This window comes from Colletotrichum graminicola, assembly GCF_000149035.1.
Source record: "Colletotrichum graminicola M1.001 genomic scaffold supercont1.12, whole genome shotgun sequence".
Taxonomy (NCBI): domain Eukaryota; kingdom Fungi; phylum Ascomycota; class Sordariomycetes; order Glomerellales; family Glomerellaceae; genus Colletotrichum; species Colletotrichum graminicola.
The window spans coordinates 935,877-954,013 of record NW_007361016.1 but is presented as its reverse complement, the minus strand read 5'-3'; the positions used below and the strand labels follow the sequence as shown (position 1 = coordinate 954,013).

The 18,137-nt window shown below is 54.1% G+C and overlaps 4 protein-coding genes across 4 annotated transcripts; 2 read left to right on the top strand and 2 right to left on the bottom strand.

Moving 5' to 3' along the window:
• Positions 1–1,700: 1,700 nt before the first annotated feature.
• Positions 1,701–3,245, top strand: GLRG_04076 (Sodium:dicarboxylate symporter family protein; the record flags this gene model as incomplete). Its single annotated transcript, XM_008094761.1, has 2 exons — positions 1,701–1,986; positions 2,074–3,245. 2 exons carry the CDS (start codon positions 1,701–1,703, stop codon positions 3,243–3,245), a joined length of 1,458 nt encoding a protein of 485 aa, XP_008092952.1.
• A 500-nt stretch (positions 3,246–3,745) lies between these two features.
• GLRG_04075 (uncharacterized protein) lies at positions 3,746–5,735 on the bottom strand (the record flags this gene model as incomplete). Its single annotated transcript, XM_008094760.1, has 2 exons — positions 3,746–4,922; positions 4,978–5,735. The coding sequence occupies 2 exons, from the start codon at positions 5,733–5,735 to the stop codon at positions 3,746–3,748; spliced, it is 1,935 nt and encodes a 644-aa protein (XP_008092951.1).
• Positions 5,736–7,223: 1,488 nt separating this feature from the next.
• GLRG_04074 (uncharacterized protein) lies at positions 7,224–11,675 on the bottom strand (the record flags this gene model as incomplete). Its single annotated transcript, XM_008094759.1, has 3 exons — positions 7,224–11,378; positions 11,434–11,545; positions 11,608–11,675. The coding sequence occupies 3 exons, from the start codon at positions 11,673–11,675 to the stop codon at positions 7,224–7,226; spliced, it is 4,335 nt and encodes a 1,444-aa protein (XP_008092950.1).
• Positions 11,676–12,282: 607 nt separating this feature from the next.
• GLRG_04073 (uncharacterized protein) lies at positions 12,283–13,109 on the top strand (the record flags this gene model as incomplete). Its single annotated transcript, XM_008094758.1, has 3 exons — positions 12,283–12,442; positions 12,498–12,663; positions 12,734–13,109. 3 exons carry the CDS (start codon positions 12,283–12,285, stop codon positions 13,107–13,109), a joined length of 702 nt encoding a protein of 233 aa, XP_008092949.1.
• Between the last annotated feature and the right edge of the window lie 5,028 nt (positions 13,110–18,137).

Here is an 18,137-nt window from a genome sequence, read left to right as displayed (position 1 = left end):
TTAGGCGGAAAGTCAAATGAAGTGAAAGGCCCCAGCCGCCGCGGCCAAGACGTTTGTCTACTGATTCCCCCCCCCCCCCCCCTACCCCCATGCTCAAATTTCGGAGCCCATCCCCGACCCTCGTTTTCGTAGCTCCCGCCGAGCCTCTCGGCAATGCTCGGCGCGGCAAGGCATCCGCCGCTTCAGACCAATAAGCGGGCGGCGACCCCACGCCAACCTCGCCCGAGAGTCATGTCTGACGCTGCCAAATGAGCATCTTGTTTTCTGGCTTCTTGGTATCGAGCCTTGGATAGTCTTGGAACCTCAAAACCTTCCACTCACGGGTCTTCTGGCTAACTGGTGACGTGACGAAAAACTGGAGTCTGGGCAGCCATTTGCCTTGTCATTCTCTTCTGTCACTATATGGGGAGACGATGAACTGCTCAGTGCCCTACGGAGTGGATCTTCAAGAGCGAAACTTTTTCGATGGAGAACTCGTCTGAAGTTTCCCAGCTAATCCAAGATATTAGTTGCATGTCAAGTTGATCATATAAGCGGCCTGTCGTGACTGCAAAGTTGCAAAGCCTAGAATGAGGCTCTTCGCACGAATCCTGTAACACCCTGCCCTTTATCCCGACGATAGCGGCGGGCGGCGGGCGGACGGCGGACGGCGGACGGCAGCAGCATGCCATTGGGAGACGACCTTCCTCACTCGTTTGGTGGCATTCCGCCATGAAAGCCCTGTCATCACCGCCAAGTTGTTTTTCGAGCCAAGGCCAATGCCCAGACGAACCCCCCGACGCATCGAACTAACTCGACCACTCAGTCCCCATCTCCCTATCTCTTGACTTGTCGTCTGGTGTCTGGTGTCCACGGGTGAGTGTGCCCATTCCCGCTTCCTTCCGACGAGAGTCTTTGGATCCCAGAAAGACTCCTATCACCCACACCCACTCCCCCCTTTCCGGACCACTGGTGGCCCCAGTCACGTACGCACACAGCCCACATCCTCGCTATCTCACTTTGTCTCTCGTCCCACGAGCCCCAAGCCAGTTTTGTGCGCATTCCAATGTCTCATTCTCATGTGTGTGTGTACGAATGCCCAAGGCAGACAGGCAGACGAGGAATTGCCAGTCCAGAACGAGGGATCGGCCAAGCCACCCCAAGTGGCCTGCTCCCAAGTGGAGAGCGATTGATGGGTAGCGCGGGGACGAAATGGATCCTCTTACACCTTCCTTTCGCGTAGAAGATACCAACCGGTGTGCCCTCTCAGTTCGGATTTCATCCTTGGCAAGATAGATATACGTGCCGAGCCCTATTTCGGTGAAATCCTTCCTGGCGGTACCTCCCAGCCAAACCAGCAGACCACCCATGCGGGCTGTCTCCAGCTCAACCCCTTTCTTCAGGAAGATGTACCTGAATTTGGTTTTATACCGCAGTCAGCCGGTCCCGGATCGCCACATGCTGATAGATAGACAAGACTTCTCGGTGCAACCCATGAGATCAAGCTGACCCACGAACCCGGCTGTCTTCCCGTATATATCCCTCTTGAAGGGCCGCCGATCCGGGTCGAAGTTCCCCTCTTCTCCTCCCCTCTCCCTTCTCAGAGTGGCAGTGATCTTGCTGAGGGCTCCTATCTACCTCTTTCCCAACCCTGCATCTCCAAGTCTCTTTTCCTGATCCACCAAAGTTGTGTGTGCTGCAGCTCACGAGAACGGCCAACGATGGAGAAGTCGGAGTACGGTACCGCCGACAAGGCCGTCCAGGAAAACTCCTCTTTGGAGCAGGCCCAGCAGTCCTCCGTCACCTCGAACGAATCTGTCCATGAGAAGAAGCCGTGGTGGCACCCCGTCATCGAGCCAGGCTCTGCCGTTCAGATCATCATCGCCGCCGCCATCGCTGTTGCCATCGGTCTGGGTGTCAAGAGCGTCCACCCAGATATCCCTGATGCGGCGACGACCATCCTCATTATCCCCGGCAACCTCTGGCTGCGGTCCCTCAAGGCTGTCGGTATGTTTTTTTCCTTCGCCCACATACTCCCAGAGATCGTCTTTCTAGTATCCACTCCAGAGTGTCACAAACTGACACGACCTCTAGTCCTGCCCCTCATCGTGACGGCCATGATTCTTGCTGTTCAGAAGCTCAAGGAAATCTCCAACGGCGGCGCCAAGCTTGCCAAATGGACCATTGGATACTACGTCATTACCACCATCCTGGCCATCGTTCACTCCATCATCATGACATCCCAAGTCTGGGCCCGCCTCATGACTGTCGCCTCGGCCGAGTCCATCGCCACGGATAGCATGTCCGCTAAGGACCAAGAGTCGTACGAGTCGCGCAAGGACCAAGACATCCCAGCCACCGTCACCGAGCTATTCAACTCCCTGATCCCAGCCAATGTTGTCGATGCCCTCGCCTCGGACCATCTCCTCGCCGTCCTCGTCACTGCCGTCATCGTCGGCTACCTCATTGACGATCGCGGTGGTCGCTCGGCTATCATCAAGGCAGCCCGTGAGATAGAGACCCTCATCATGATTGTCATTACCTTCCTCATCAAGCTTGCCCCTATCGGTGTCTTCTTCCTCATCCTGCCCAACATGTTCAAGCTTGACATCAACGATATTGGTGTCAACCTAGGTATCCTGATGGGTGGAGCCATCAGCTCAATGTTCTTGCACCTCTTCGTCATCCTCCCCATCATCTTCTTCGCCTTCACGCGCCAGAACCCTTACACGTTGTGGTTCAGCTGCTCTCCTGCTTGGTTGACGGCTTGGGGTACCGCTTCCTCGGCCGCTACTCTTTCCGTCACCATGCGCTGCTGCCGTGAAAAGCTCAAGATTCCTGAGACCGTCAACAAGTTCGCCATCCCACTGGGTTGTCTCGTGAACATGGACGGAACCGCCATTTACTTCCCCATCGTTGTCGTGTTCCTCGCCCAAACGCAGGGTCACGTACTCAACGCTGCGGACTACATCATCATCCTGTTGCTGTCGACCCTGGCTTCCATCGGAACTACGCCCATTCCCAGTTCTTCTCTGGTCTTGACCGTAATGATCTCGTCGAGCGTCGGCATCCCGCCCAGTGGAATGTATGGTGTCGTCGTCGCCATTGATTGGTTTATTGACCGATTCCGTACCGCCACCAACGTCAGCGGTGATCTTTTCGCAGCTGTTATCGTTACCAAAATGACTGGCATTACCGACCCGGATGATGGCTCGGAGGAAATTGTTCGGGAATACAGCCAGAACCAGAATGATGAGCGTGTCTGAGGGCCTTTGGAAACAATGTCTTGTGTAATATGGAACTTGAAGGATACTATGTAAAATGGGAGCGAATACCACTTTGATTCGATCTTTATGAAAACCAGGCCTCTTTGACATCATCAACTTCTCATAGTAAGGCCCGACACCAATGTGTTCCTTGGTAGTCCGGCAAAATCACGGTTTCCCGTTGAAGTCCTGCCCCTCGGATTCAACCATGCTACGAGCTTATGCATACTGCTTGTTAGCTTTACATCCACCCGGATCTTGATATCCCCAAACCCATGTTTTGTTACATCCATAAATCATCATTGTAAATCAACCCATGCTCAGGACATGTCGGTTGTGCACGTGGCCCTACAGTATGAGCCTCGAGACTGGGCTTCGGTTCGCGTGGCTAGGCCGTGCATATATTGTATGTCACGACTAGCATCAGCAGAGCATCACATATTAGATCTTTCATAAAAAGCGTATACAAGCTTTTTCCCATCCCTCAACTCTCCTGCCAGCTAAGTGCTGCCCGCCACTTTCCTTCTCCTCTTGTTATCATGCCAATCCGGACGCCTATTCTCCGTTTCCGTTGCTTCTAACCTCAGCCATCCACCACTCTCGTGACGTCCCATGTAGTGTTGGTGTAGATAGTCTCGGCCTCCGCTCGCCATTGCATTCCACTCTCTCTTGGATGGAAACCGGGGAAGAAGCCGATCCGAGCCGATCCGGGCATCGAAGTCCCGGACGGCCGGCGGAGGATCCAATGGGTGACCGGCTTGGGGTTTCGCAGACGTCCACCTGAGCCGCGATGCTTTGTTCCACCGCACCAAGGCCTTCCTGTTAGAGTCCGCGTCGCCAACGTACGAGGTCCTCAGGTTGTACAATGGTCTGAGAGCGGGAGCCACGTTGTGCGGCTCGAACTTGAAGTACGGCCCCATCAGTTGGCTGTGGTTGACCGAGTGCATGATCACGCCAGTCGTGATGTCGCTCGGCTTCATTTCCAGCTTCTGATGCACAGAAATGGCACTGCGCAGGTGGTCGTGCTCCCAGTCCCCAGTCCATTTGTCGCTCTGGGCGTCCCACTGGAACCCGGGCCACCATGGCATCGGCATGTGGCGGTCCCAGACATCGAACGACACCGTGCTGATGTAGTGCCCGTGAAACGACCTGTCGCCGGCCTCGTACCGGGGCAGTTCGGGTGTCACGCGCACGACGGGTTGGAAGTACCGCAGCTCAGGATCTGTCACGAGAAGGATCTGCTTTCTGTCCTGGAACCTCCACAGCCGGTAGTTTTCCTGAGACGACTGCTTCCCGTACACCCTCATGCCATATGGGTGTCTCTGTAGCCACTGCTTCATACCCTGGTTATCAGTGTTGTATGTACTTGGATATGAGGGACGGGTGAATGTGATAACTTCAGTGTCAAAGTAGTCCGCCACGAGATGAAGCATCTCGTGGAACCCAGCTTCCCTCGGCATTCCCGCCATCACTTCGTTTCTATTCAAACAACGGAGGATGTCGAGCGCACCCCAATCATCCGTGTCGTCCGGGTCCACACTATCCACCGAGTCTGAGAGTAAGTGATGATACATTCGGTATCTCTCTGACGATGGATTTGTTAGATTCTCGTAGAACCATTCGGCAACTTTTCCCTTGATCCACTTCGCATCAACTGGATCGTCCTCGACGAGGATCCTAAGAAGAACGCTGGTCAGCCTAACCTACGTAGGAGGTATGGGGCCATACTTACGCGAGTGCGTACCAAAAGCTATTCTCGTCTCTTGGAACCGGGCCGGCGTAAAAGGTGTGGCTAAGAGCCCGCTTCTGGTTAGCTAGCTTATCCTGAGGGAATCGAAATACAGGTTCGGCACAGAAGCCATAGCAGGAAAAAACGTCCCTTAAGTCGTGCAGCTCTCGTTCTTCCGCATCGGCGATCATATGCCTTGTTGCCAGCCATGCTCTTCGTTTCCTCTCCTTGTCTCGCTCCATCTGTTCCCTTTTTGCCACTTTGATCGATCCGTAAGTCTGCTGGAAATCATTGTACGGTAGCGGAACCACAACCATGTAGTCCCAGCTGGACGCCTCCAGATCAAGCGGAGCGTCATCGCATCTGCCAGCGTTGCTCCAGGGGGCGATCTGAATCTTCTTATCCGGTCTCCAGTCTTCGTGTTCGGGCCGCCGTATGCCCGCCAGACTGTGTATCGCCGACAGAAACCGTCTGTTCGCCTCGAGGAAGCGTCGTTGCTGAACGGAGCCCGGTTTCGAGAATTCCGCCGATTCGTAGATTGACTGAGCCACTGTGTTGCACCACGTTGTAAAGTCCACTGGATCCGGTCTATGAGTTATCGGTGTTCGCTGCGTCGAATGTAGGCCAAGGATCCTATAAGCCAGCTGGGGGTCTCCGTAGTCCGGGCAGCACCCGAGAATTTCTGTGATCGATGGTAATGTTCGAGGTCGGACCCAATGACCGGGAGGATTTTGATATGCGTTGGTCTGGTTATTGTCCATGCTGCTTTGGTTTCGGTGGACTGTGATATTGACAGTTGAAAAAGAAGAGCTTGAGAAGTATGACGACAGTCGCAACTTCGAGTCGATATGATGGAGTTTGCAGGCACATAAGTAGCCGAGCCCCCAAATATTACTTCGGAGCGGGGCATCGTTGCCATCCTTTTGCGCGAGTGTTTCTTTGATGAGAAAAACCATCAACACAAGTCGGAGGAATTACTAGAACGAACAAAACATGACAACAAGAGTGACGTGATAGCCTTTGTGAAGTGTGGCAATATCTTCCACGTTGTCAGCCTGTCACCCCCGTGCTGCATATATCAAAATAGCACATGCCAACTACTGGATTGAATCTGCATTATACTCACCAGAACGCATCGTTGTAGACCCAATCCAGTTGCCAAAAATGCACAAAGGGACTTTGAATATGTGTTGTTCAAGGGGGCTATTTGAACAGACAATGGACCAAAGGCTCCAGACTAAGACCTTAGGACAAGTCATGGTGAACATAGATAAGTGTTCATCGCCAAAAGAGATCCATATAAGGAGTCTTCTATATGGAATGATTGAATAACCGAAACCAAGCATTGTGCCGTTTGCACTAAAGTGATAATCAGAGAGTTCTATGTTATTACACCAAGTTCAGTTGACCTACGTCAAGCCCAGCAACTTGTGTTACCGAATCCGCAGATCACCATGAAGTAGGGAACAATGAGTGAAGCACGACCATTGAGTAATGTCCAAAAAGATATCGGTAAGGTCATCTATCCCATCCCAAACCACGCCATGCAATCTCGTCCAAGTCCATTCGTCTCTCTTCTTATTCCAATCAAAACCAAAACAAGAATAGAAAAATCCCCCATCGCGCTGCGCCCGCTTTGCCATTCTCTAACAGAGACCCGCACTCTCCATACCCTGAAAACATATGTTCTAAATGGAGCTGCAGGAGCACTATCGCCGTCGTTGGCGGTCCTTGATCAGAAGGAGATGACCCGAAGTGCACAGCCATAATTATGAACCAGACAACCTCCACGGCTTGGCCCCAAAATAGCTCAAAGGAAATACCGATACAAAGGACATCGTACAACAAACACTACACAAGCTCAGGCATCTGGGTAGCCTTTAGCTTGCAGCTGGTGAATTGTTCCAACGTGCTGAAAGCAAAGAAAGCAGATACTCCAGGACACCCCCTTATTAGACAGGCTGCGGGTGTTATGTGTAATGCTTTTACATTGCCGGCCTGGTCCCCTTACCCATTCTCTGAAAGCCTCACCCCCTATCTTGCCCCTCCCGCTTCCTCTTGGCGCCGCCACTGCCGCTGCTCTCAAAGCTCAAGTCAACGCTCCACAGAGAGTCCCATACGACACTCCTTTTCATTGGACTCTCAACGCTGGCCCCGCTCCTCTGGCGCTGCAGTTTTGAGGGCGATCGAGCTTTCTGATCGGAATCAGTGAGTGTAGCCCAGGGGAGAGAGCACAGAGATAAGGGAGTCTAAGGACCGACGAGGGAATCGATCGTGTTTCGTACCTCCGGCGACCTGGACCTCTCATCACCCGCCTGCGTGGGGTGACCCTCTTCCGCAGGCGGGCTCGAAGCTTGCCCAGCCTGTCCCGAATGCTCGTGCCCATTAGCCAATGACCCAAGCGGCCCGTCCTCGGGCGGGCTCGTTTCTGTCGGAGTATCCGGCGCAGCTGCGCGGAGTGAGTTGGTTTCGCTGCCCAAAGCATTGCCCTTGAGCAGCGCCGCACCTCCACCCACGGCGAAAGGGAGAGCCTTCTTCGAGTTGGAACTGCTCCGACGACTCTCGAGACTCTTGCTCAGCGCCTTGCTGACGCCCTCGATGCTGTGAGGATTTGCCCGCTGCTTGTCTTTGCCGCTTGCCTGCGCATGAGTATGCATATCCGCCATAGCCTCGACATTGTTTGTCGCGATTGTAGACTTGCCCAACCCAGGTGTGGCAGGGGCACCCGGCTTATCCTCGTGTGCATCGATCAGATACCATCGCAAGCCGTCTGAGAGCTGGAACGGGTTGTCGTCCTCCTCGCCATTGACCGAGTCGTTATCTGGTAATTGCTTGTGCAGGCTCTTCGAAAGATCCACCACACGCTCCTGTATGCGAGTGATGCGAGCGACAAGCCATTCACGCGAGCGGAGACGATGCGCGTCAGTCTCTCGCAGAAAGTAGTGAGGAAAGCCCACGTTGAACGCAGCCCAGGCACCAGCTGTTTGGTTTCTTGTGGGGAGGAATAAAGCGAGATCCCCTTCCTTGAAATGCTTGAAGGCAATCTTCTCATGCGAGTCCCGCTGCAGGGTATGTGCCTTCTCCCTGTAAGCGCGCGCCTCTCGCTGAAGTTTCCGAGCGAGATGTTCGACGTCCTTGACACGCCTGTAGACCGTCTCGGCAAATAGGTCCATGTCGAAGCTGCCCAGACGTGTCATGAAGGCCTCGTACTTGTCCGTCTCAGCGTCGGGATCTTCGGCGTCATTCATCCAGTACAATAGCGCGAGGTCGGTGCTATCGGCCAAAGTGCGACCGGCAACCATCCCAGAGCGACGCATCATGGATTGTCCAGGATCCGATGGGTCATTGGCATTGTGAACCTGACTCATGGTGGTTCTCTCAGACCTCGGGACCTTCTGTATCATCATCGTTGAGTCTTGGCGGGTGACCGCGAAACCCAATCGCTCCAAAAGTCGACAGAGTCTGTCGTTCTGGGAGTAGAGACGCTGTGTCAGATCCTTAGTCTTCTCAGATCTAGACTCGAAGTGACCAAGAACAGCCGTGAGCTTGGCTTGAGACTTGTCCATCTTTTCCTTGTAGAGCCGAAGCTCCTCTTCCAAACTACCGACTTGGGATTGCCGGGACGCGAGTTCCTCGGTGATGGAGCTGATCCGTTCTTCTTCTTCGTCCAGCTTCTTTCGGAGGCTTTCTGAGCCCGTTTCGCCATCGGCAATCTTGGCGCGGAGTTGGTCTAACTGCTCTCGGTTCTCGGCAGCCTCTTGCTCGAGAGCAGCCACCTTGGCCTTCTCCTCGTTCAAGTTCTCTCTCAGATGCCTGGAGCAGTCCTCCTCGGAGGCCAGCTTTTCCTTTGTTTCGGAGATATCAGCCTTCAGGGCCTTGATATGCTCCTCTGCTTGCTCAAGGCCTGTCCTGATTATCGATCTGTCACTCTCCAGAGTCCTCATCTTGGCTGCGACATCTGTTGCTCGGTATACAAGCGCATCAATGAGATCGTTAAGATCCTCGGTTGTGTCGTCGTTTGGAGCCAGTTGCTCGTGAACATCACGAAGTGCCTTCAGCTGTACCTCGACGGTCTCCTGAGTGGAACTCAGAGTCTTGGCTAACCTCTTTGCCTCGTCGTTCGCCGTCTGGAGTTGTTTTTCGAGAGACTCGTTTTGCTCCCTCTGGAGTCGGGCCTCGTTGCGCAGGAATTCAATCTGGCCTTGGGTCTTGAGCGCCTCGTCCTTCTGTTCCTTTTGCAACCTTTCGATCTCCGCCTCCAGGTCATGCATCCGCTCAATGTAAGTGGCCTTCTCGTTCTCTCTGGATTCGCCAAAGTTTTCAATTTCATCTTCGGTGTCTTCGATGCGGGCCTTGAGTCCCTTAATCTCATTCTCGAGTGACTTTCGCTCTTCGACAAATTCCCGCTGTAAGGCCTCCATATTCTCGAGGAGTTCCTTTTTGGTCGAGTTCGCCTCCTCCATCCGGCCCTTGACGTCGTCGTGGGCGGTAGCCCGGACGCCAAGATCTCTTTCGAACGCTGCGCACTTTTCTTTCTCTGCCTTGAGTTCACTTTCAAGCTGTTGAATTCTCTGCGCATGAGCATCCGAATTACCGGGTGTCGGGCGGTCATTGAGTTCATCTTCAAGCTGCCGTATTCTCTGGGTCAAGGCTTCTGAGTTGTCGGATGATCGACGACTGTTCAATTCATTTTCCAATTGTTGGATCCGCTGTAATAGTGCATCCGAGTTGCCTGTCGAACGACGGTTATCCTCCAAAGGGGCATTTGACTTGATCGAGTTCGATGAATCGTTTCTTTCGTGACCGAATAGACCTCCGATGCCTGGCCGAGACGCCGCACTTTGCCTGTGGAGCAAGTCTTCCAACCTTCGCACCCGGCTCTCCGCCGTCCTTAGCTTGTTTTTGAGTTTCGACTTGTCATCCTGAAGGCTGCGAAGCAGGTCGTCATCACCGCGGATCATCAAGCCGCTTCGTCCAAGGGCAGCCTCATGAACACTCCCATTCTTGAAGGCCTTCAATCTCTTCGCCTGTTGCTTCGTGGGGCTGCTCAGCTCGTTGACCAGCTTTGCCACGTCGTCAATGATGTTGACCTCTGCATGTTGTCTTTGGAGATGCTCCAAGAATTCTTCCAAATCTCGCTTGGCCATGTTTGGCCACGTCTCTTCCTCGCCAAGCAAGTTGACCTCAAGACCTAAGATATTGGCTTCAGCCTTGTCAGGGCCGTACATGCTACCGACCATCTTGTGCCATTTTCTCCGCCTCTTCGACTCCTCGTCTTGAAATAGCGCCATCTCGTTGGCGAGCGTCGACGAATCCGTCTTGATCTTATCAGACCACTCACGGCGTCGCACCGCTTCGGAGACGAAGGAGGCGTACATGTACGGGAGCTGGTGAATAAGACGCAAATAGTCGAATGTCGTCATGTCGTCTTCAGCCTGATTCAGGAGACTAATCTGATTCTTAACGCTGCTGTGTAACGTGGTAATCTCAGTGATGTTGCGCATAAAATCGATGCAATCGGAGGCAATGGCGTTTCGCGCCTGCGTGACATAGTGCAGCATATCGTCCATCTCCGCGGCGCGCTTCTTCAAGCTGGGGATTAGTCGCGACGTGTGGTTCTCCGCCGTCCGCGATGCCTGTAAGACGTCGGGCTGCGTGTCGGAATACTCCAGCACGATTTGGTAGTCTGTTTCGATCTTTTTGGCCACAGCTTCGAGGTCCTGGAGTAGTTGCGCCGCCTCGCCGCTATGGGATAACGCAGATCGACCGACTAGGTTATCAAAGTCCCCAATCAGCTGCTCCAGTGCCCCATACATCTTGTCCGCAGCCTTGTCCAAATCTGCGGCCTTGGTACTGAACTTTTTCAAAGACGTCGGGGCCAACCGTCCCGACTTCTTCGCCGTATCATGCTCGATCAGGTCTTCCAGAGTCGTCTGCTTCTTCTTGAGGTCCCGCGATGTCATGAAGCGCACCATGGCAGCAGAGATGGGCACGCTGCGCGCAATCGTGAGGTAGTGCTCCCAGTTTTCAGCGAGCTGCTCGTACTCCTCCAGCGCGGGCTGCAACCACTTCTTTAGCTCGGCGTACTTGGGCTCAATCTGCTTTACACTAATCTCCAGATTGGCTACTGCCGCGTCCAAGCACTTGATAATGACGTCCATCTCGCCGTATCGTTGCTGGATCTCGGTTGCCATCTGGGTAGAGTCCTGGACGATGCCGAGGGCCCATGCCTGGCGCTCCTTGTACAAAGCTTGCCATTCGGACAATACGCGGATGTTGCCGATGTAGTTGGGGGCGTTCGGGACGGGGTATCGCTTAGGAAGCGGCAGTTCGGACTTGAGAGAAGAGGCGGCACCAGAAGGGTTGGGTTGCGATAAACGGATGTCGTAGATGTAGATCTCCGTCTGCGCAACGGTCAGCAAGGTCCTTGATCTAATGGAGGAAGGAGAAGGGCCATACTTCCTGGTGAAGAGTCTGCAGCTTAACACTTCGTCCTTGGGCAGTCAAAGCAACAGTTTGATGCGCCGGAATCGACGTCTGCCTTGCGATCCAGGCCTTGAAATCATCGAGCCTATGACGACCAGTCAGTTCTCCCACTCCCCCATCTTGGAATCGCAAGCAGCGATCACATACGCTGAGAACTGCGTGGTGTCCACTTGCAGGCGCTGGCCCGTATGGGCTATCAACACCTGCGTCGCCATCACCGGGACATCTCCAAGCGGAAGCTGCGATAGCTAGCCCGCCGTTTGGCCTTCGCGGTAAGATTACTGGGGTATGTATCTTGGGACTATGCGATGATGCTGGCCACGTCGTGCCAGGTTGATGCGAGGTTTGAGTGTGTCGTTCCCGCCTGCTCCGTTTGCTCGTCGTTGCTGTGAGCTTCAACACGCGCCGGACGAAAAGGCGCATGTATGAATGGCTGTTGCAAGGCGCGAGCGAAGGTTCGTTCGCCGGGCTTCCACATATGACCGCTGAGGCACCCTTCGGAGCTCGTGCAGACTACAAACCCGCTAAAAGGCTCGGGGAGGTATAGCGTGATGTAGCCTCGTGATTCTTGCCGTCATATGATTGGGTTGTTTGCCGATCACTAGCCACAGATAAGATAGCGTCATCGAAAGAGGCTGACAAAGTCTCCCTAGCCACAACCTAAGCTCACTCGCCGGCTCCCCGCCCGGAACCGAAACCAGCACACGCCGGATTCCAATTATTGAGTCGCGTATGCGCTCCGAAGGGCGGGGCGTTGAGAATCGGGCACCGGTCTCGATCATGCTAGTTCTCGCCATCTGATGCCAAACTATGATCTCGACCATGGATGAACCACAAAGCCAGAGGACGGCAGAGCAAGCCGTTGATGCGCCTGCTCTACTACTATCGAATGACGAACGTCGCGTTCTGGCGCTCTACGACGAACTTCGCGACCTCGAAGTCAAGGTTGCCCTCATTGAAGCACAGCAGAGATACACCCCAGGTACCCAATCCGCGCACGAAATCACTTGATTCGATCTTTTCTTACGACTCTACAGAGCCATTCTTACAAAACACCGAGGAGAATGTGCGACAGGCACAGCAAGATGCGGCCAAGGCGCGTGCCGGATGGCTGCTGAGGAACGACATTACGGATAGCGTCATGACCGCCAACCCAATTCTCAAAGCGGTCCATAGTAGCACGCAATCCACACCCATAGAAACGTTGGTTGCATCTTCGCATCTCACTCCTGTATATGCAGGTACACTTAGGACGAGAGCTGATAGCACCCAGTGACCTCCTCCCTCACATTCGTGCTCGCGACGCCACTTCGGTCACGCTCTCGGAAACCTCTTCTGACATCCGTGCTGCCATCAACGAGCTCACGGAAGTCGAGGCCGAGAGCTTGCGGGTAGGTCGGCGGAACGTCGAGCTCACGGCCGAAATTCTCCGGTTGACTGAGGAGGCGGAGGCCAGGCGAATGGGCGAAACCGGCGACTTCGGCGTGCAGGGGGATATGTATAGGCTTCAAGCCGAGGTCAAAGCCAGTAGACAGCGTTGGAAGGTCATGAAAGGTACAGCCAGCGCCATAGTGGTCGGCAGTGGCATCGATTGGACAAGGGATGAAGCACTGACGGATATCGTACTGGACCCTGAGGATGAGTCCTGACAACAATGCCCATGAGTCGAAAGGGTGTTGGAGAAGGCCTGAGATCGATATAATACACGAGAGGCATGGCCATGCCCTTACGTCACGAGAGCGGTGAGTGCGGGTTGGAAGCGGGCATGGGTTTGCCTGTGATATGTTTTATGACAAACAACTCCAGCTTGAATCATGTCGAAAATCTAGGATGTCCATAACGGCAAATGACGTTTGGAACAATGTAGCTTGGACGATTCGCCAGAGAGTGGCCTATGGTTGAGCAAATAGTACCTCGGCAGAGAGGAACACTCGCCTCAAACCCACGATGCACGGTACGTACGCAGGTACGGCCCCCTCACAGGCAAATGATGACCGGATTGTGGGCAGGCTTGCCGGGCCAGATGGGATCCCCAGATCGCGGTACCTGCCCTGCCCTGCGGGAGATGGATTAGAGATATCCTTTGGCACTGCACACAGGCACCGTACCGGCTGGCACTTGAAGGGTCGCGTTTGGTCATCAAGCTCGCGGTGCCTTCGGCCCCTGCCGGTCTCCACAGGATCCTCACCACTTAGAAGCTCTAATAAAGACAAATAGAACTTAGTGCGTCCATGCGCTATGACCACCGCGATGATGCCGAGCAGCGATCACGTGGGAACTTGGCTCCGAGATCTGCTTCTGTGGCCAATGCTTCAGCTCTGTAGAGTCAGCCTACCGGCATTAGACGCTCTCTGTAAAAACTCTGAAGTGGCCAAAGGGTAATATATCTTTGATGAAACGCGTTTCAATAACCATCAAGGAGAGTAATAAGAAGGGAAGGTGCATTCGCAGCGAGAAAGTATCCTATCCCAATGTTTATCCATGGCTTGTATACTGTGAGCCGTCCTGCGCGTTCACGTGGACAGGTGATACGCGCATGTCTGAGCCATTCGCGCCACGTCGCGAAGAACACGCTCTTGAGGATTAGATAATCAATAGGTGCCGAGTGTGTAAAGAAGAGGAGAGAAGGAGGGAAACTAGGATTGAAAGTTGGGGGGAGTGCAAAGCTCCCCGACAGTCGAGCTCTGTGCCTGCTCCTCCGGATCAGCCAGGAGACCCAGGAGGGAGTGGAGCTGGCTGGCGCTGAGCTACACTCTCCATGTATGGTACATTCGTGTGCATGTCGTCTGGTGTGAGCAACTTGGATGTTTGGCTTGGGAGGGGGCGTGTGTGAGTGAGAGTGCGAAGTCTGAGGTCAGGGAGGGCGAAAATTGCCGGGGGAGCATCAGGTACAGCACAGTATCAGCATTGGCAAAGGCAACTCGACCAGCCAGATTGCCAGGCTCCGTGTATCCGCTGCAAGTCGTGGGTACTTTGCGCACTTTGTTCGCCCGTCCGTTACTACTGCCTTCTCAGCGCCAGCCCGGCCAGACAGGGAACAAGCAGGCAAAAAGCAAAATGGCTGGGCCCGGCAGCCTATCTGGAATGGTGAGGAAACGCCCTCCTACTGGCACAGACCGGCAGACACCGTCTGGCCCCATGGCCACAAGCTGCGCCGGCTCATGAATTTGCAAGAGGAGGCCTGCATTGGGCGTCTTGGGTGGATGCGCATTGGGTGCATTGGTGCGGGGGGCTACCTCCGATTGTCTTGCAGGCATCACCTCGTCTGGTGCCTCGAGGTACAGGACATACCCGCATATTTTGTGCGCATGACAAAGTATTCCCACTCTTCCTAGATGCCGAGTGTTGCACTGTCTTGATATCGTGCTGCGTAGAAACGACTCAAGTGCGCCTGCCATTGACAGTCGATTGCTGCATCAGTTATCCAGCCCGAAAAAAATCTCTATTTGGAAACGGCTTTGAAAGGCGGGCGCAGGTCATGATCGTATTGTGGCATCTTCAGCATCCACCAGTTGATGTTTGACTGTCAGTGCTTTCGCTCGTACGCAGTCACTGAGGGGCTTAGACAATTTGTGTCATCTTTTGTTAGTGATTCGAAGACGTCCCGCACGTATCACTCTTCTCCGGTGAGGGGCGAGAGTGACAAGGAGACAAGTCGACCTGAAAAGGGAGGTCGGGGAGTCCAGAGTGTACCGAGAGCTGCGAGTGGAGTCATTGGGCGAACCCAGGCTCATTCCGGATTCGGTAGACCAGATTAGCGGTACATTAGTCAAAGTAGCAATACATGGCAATCTCGTACGACGGTACATGAGGAGTATGCATGAATCAAGTACCCAGGATCCGTTTCGGCCATCGACCAGTTCAAATGCCATCCCCATCAGTCTTCGCGACAGCCGGCCATCGTTCCATTGTCACATCTCCCCGAGCAACAGAGGCTTATCCGCCCGGTAGCTTGCTGCCTCACGAGTCGTCCTTGTCAAACCGCCGACGGGCCTTGGGTGCCACCAGATGGCGAAAGTCTTTGTTTCCCTGCAGATTCGGGGGCCCGTGTATCATACCGAGCGGCGAGAACCTGACGAACTGGACCCTCGATGGCTGGGGTCCACATGGGGTTGCACCATGCTGCTGCTCCCGTAAGCTTTCAAGGAGTTGTCCAAGGCTTGTCGGAGCTGATGGGTTGGCTTCGCGCCGGAACTCAGCTAATGGTGTCGCAATCTACACCGCATAGGAAGGCCAACATGGGTTTAGCCGTGTATATCCAGCCTGACCGCGTGGACTGGCAACCCAGGGCGAGCCACTGAGCCAGGCATAGTGCGTTTGTCGGGAACGAACTTTGTGCCGATGGTGCAGCGGGTTTGGTGTGCTTGGGAGCTTGGGAGTAATGATGATGGGACAAGCCATTTTTGGAAAGGGGAATGCCGCAAAGTGTGTCGAATAGTGTTTTGGTGTGGGGGAAACCGCAGCGATGCCTAGGGTGACACTTGCACAATGTACTGGGTTGTATCCGTACTCCAAGTGAATTATTGTACGAATATCCGTGGTGTTGTGCATCTCTCCCTCGCCGACTTAGCCCTCAGTGATCCATCTCTCTCATGTCCAAGCCGCCGGGGCCCTTATTGTTTTGTGACCATATTAAAAAATCGAGAAGCTTGTCAGCACAAGGCGCTAAGAGGGCCACATCTTCAACATGAGGTCGCCAACGCCCACAACCCCCAGCAAGATGCAAATGATGAGCGTCCTAGTGTGTACGGTGTACAGACTGCTCATTGGTGTCTACCATGGAGAAAGTTTGCTCTGGGTGTAGGAAGTGGTGAGGTTCCAGGAATCCAGTTCAGGAGTTGCAGATATCGCGCAGGTGTTGCACACTAGCACAGGACCATAGCTCTGATCACCCATCGTATTTGCCACAGGGAAGCGAGCCACATTGGGCAATTGGGTGCCAAATGGACAGTACCTATCCGTACTCGAATTGGAGAGGCTGAGGCGAAGCTGACGGCCAGCTTCAGTTCCATTGTCCCCGTGCGTCACGGGCTTTCTTGAGGACAAGAGGGGAGCAAAGTACACTACCTGAGGTTGAGGTATATCGACTGGTAGGTTGAGACCTTACCAGTCAGGCTATAGAAGGTAGGGTAGCCCTTAGCGCCGGTGAATATGATGAAGGAATTGCCTGGTTCGGACCAAATCCAGTCGGTCGCAGCAGGCTTGTCGCTGCTCTCTGTAACCTAGATGTATCCGCATCCCATCTTCATGCTACCAATGCTCGAGGGAGGTCACTAGAGGAGGGTGTGACTAGGGCAGGGTAACGGAGATATTGGTGCAAAGCATAGATAACTCCTCTTGATGAAGCCACAAGTGGAGTTTCTATTGGATGAAGCGACACGGTTTGCGTGGAAACCGCTCTCAGTCCATGTAAGTGCCGGTCGACGTCCAAGGTGGAAATGGCGAGAAGAATAGGTAAACGACTTGCAGGTTCGGCAATGGCACGACTTGGGGAGATGGGAGAAGGGTGGTCCGTGTGACCAGTGGTGGGGTTGACGGAAGACGCAAGATGCTTCAGGAGCAAACCACACCACATCATCTCGGGCGGGCGAAAAAGACCGGCACGAAAGAAAGGTAGATAGGTACCGGTAGCAAACGGGAGTGGAAGAGAAACACGCCAAAAAGGTATACAGTGCGAATATTAGATGTAAAACAAGAGTACAAAGAGTATGTACAGTACTTCGGTGCGGAGTTTCGCACGCGCTTGTACCTATACAGTACCGCACAATAATAGCAGCGGCAAACCAAATAGACGGAAGCGAGGGAGCAAGGACGGACCGTAGCAGGAGCAAGTAGGAAGGAAAGACAGACAAGACAACGGCATAGGAAAGGAGGCAGGAGGGTGGCGAGAAGGCAGTATGAACAGACAAGGAAGGAAGGCCCCTTCTCTTTCTTCTTGCTGCTCCATATCTGATGCCGGGTGTCGCTCCTGCTTCCTCTGCCTTGCTCACTACGACGGCTTGCCGTTGCCGTTGCTGCTGTTGCTGCTGTTGCTGCTGTTGCTCCTGCGCTCGCATTTCGCGTCGTGTGAGCGCGCCTGGCCCGAACTGGTTTGGTCTGGGTGTGGTTCTGGCGCAGGAAGAGGAGTAGGAGTTGAAAGTACGAAAGGTGTGTGGGATTGGTTGCGTGCGGGCAGGCACACGCTGCAGATTACCTACACTAGACAGGTATCGTTCCGTCTAGCCAAGGTACTGAGGTACTTGGGTAAAAGTATTCGTCGCTGGCCGGTTGGTGGTGCAGTCGTCTGCCCCCTTGGAGAGACGAACAGACGGCAAGAAGGGGGGGGTAAGAAGGAGGAAGGCAAGGTACTTTCCCTGGAAGTGTCCGTAGCAAGGTACATTTACTTTACCTTTACCTTGACCTTGAGGGTGGGCGCGGGCGTACGTACATAGACTTGAAATGGGCCTTGGAGGGTGATGGGAGGATTAGGAAAGGGAAACGAGAAGGGACGCTGGAGCACAGGGAAGGGGGGCACCACACTCCTCGACAGTCAGGGAGGGAAGGCGTGCCCACCCTACTCCCTTCCTGTTGTGCCTTCCCCTCTCTTGCCTCCTCCTCTTTTTTTTTTTCCTGCCCGCGTGCGTATGCCCAGTGTTGCCGGTGTTAGTACCAACGCCAGTGCGCAGACCTTGCCCCCT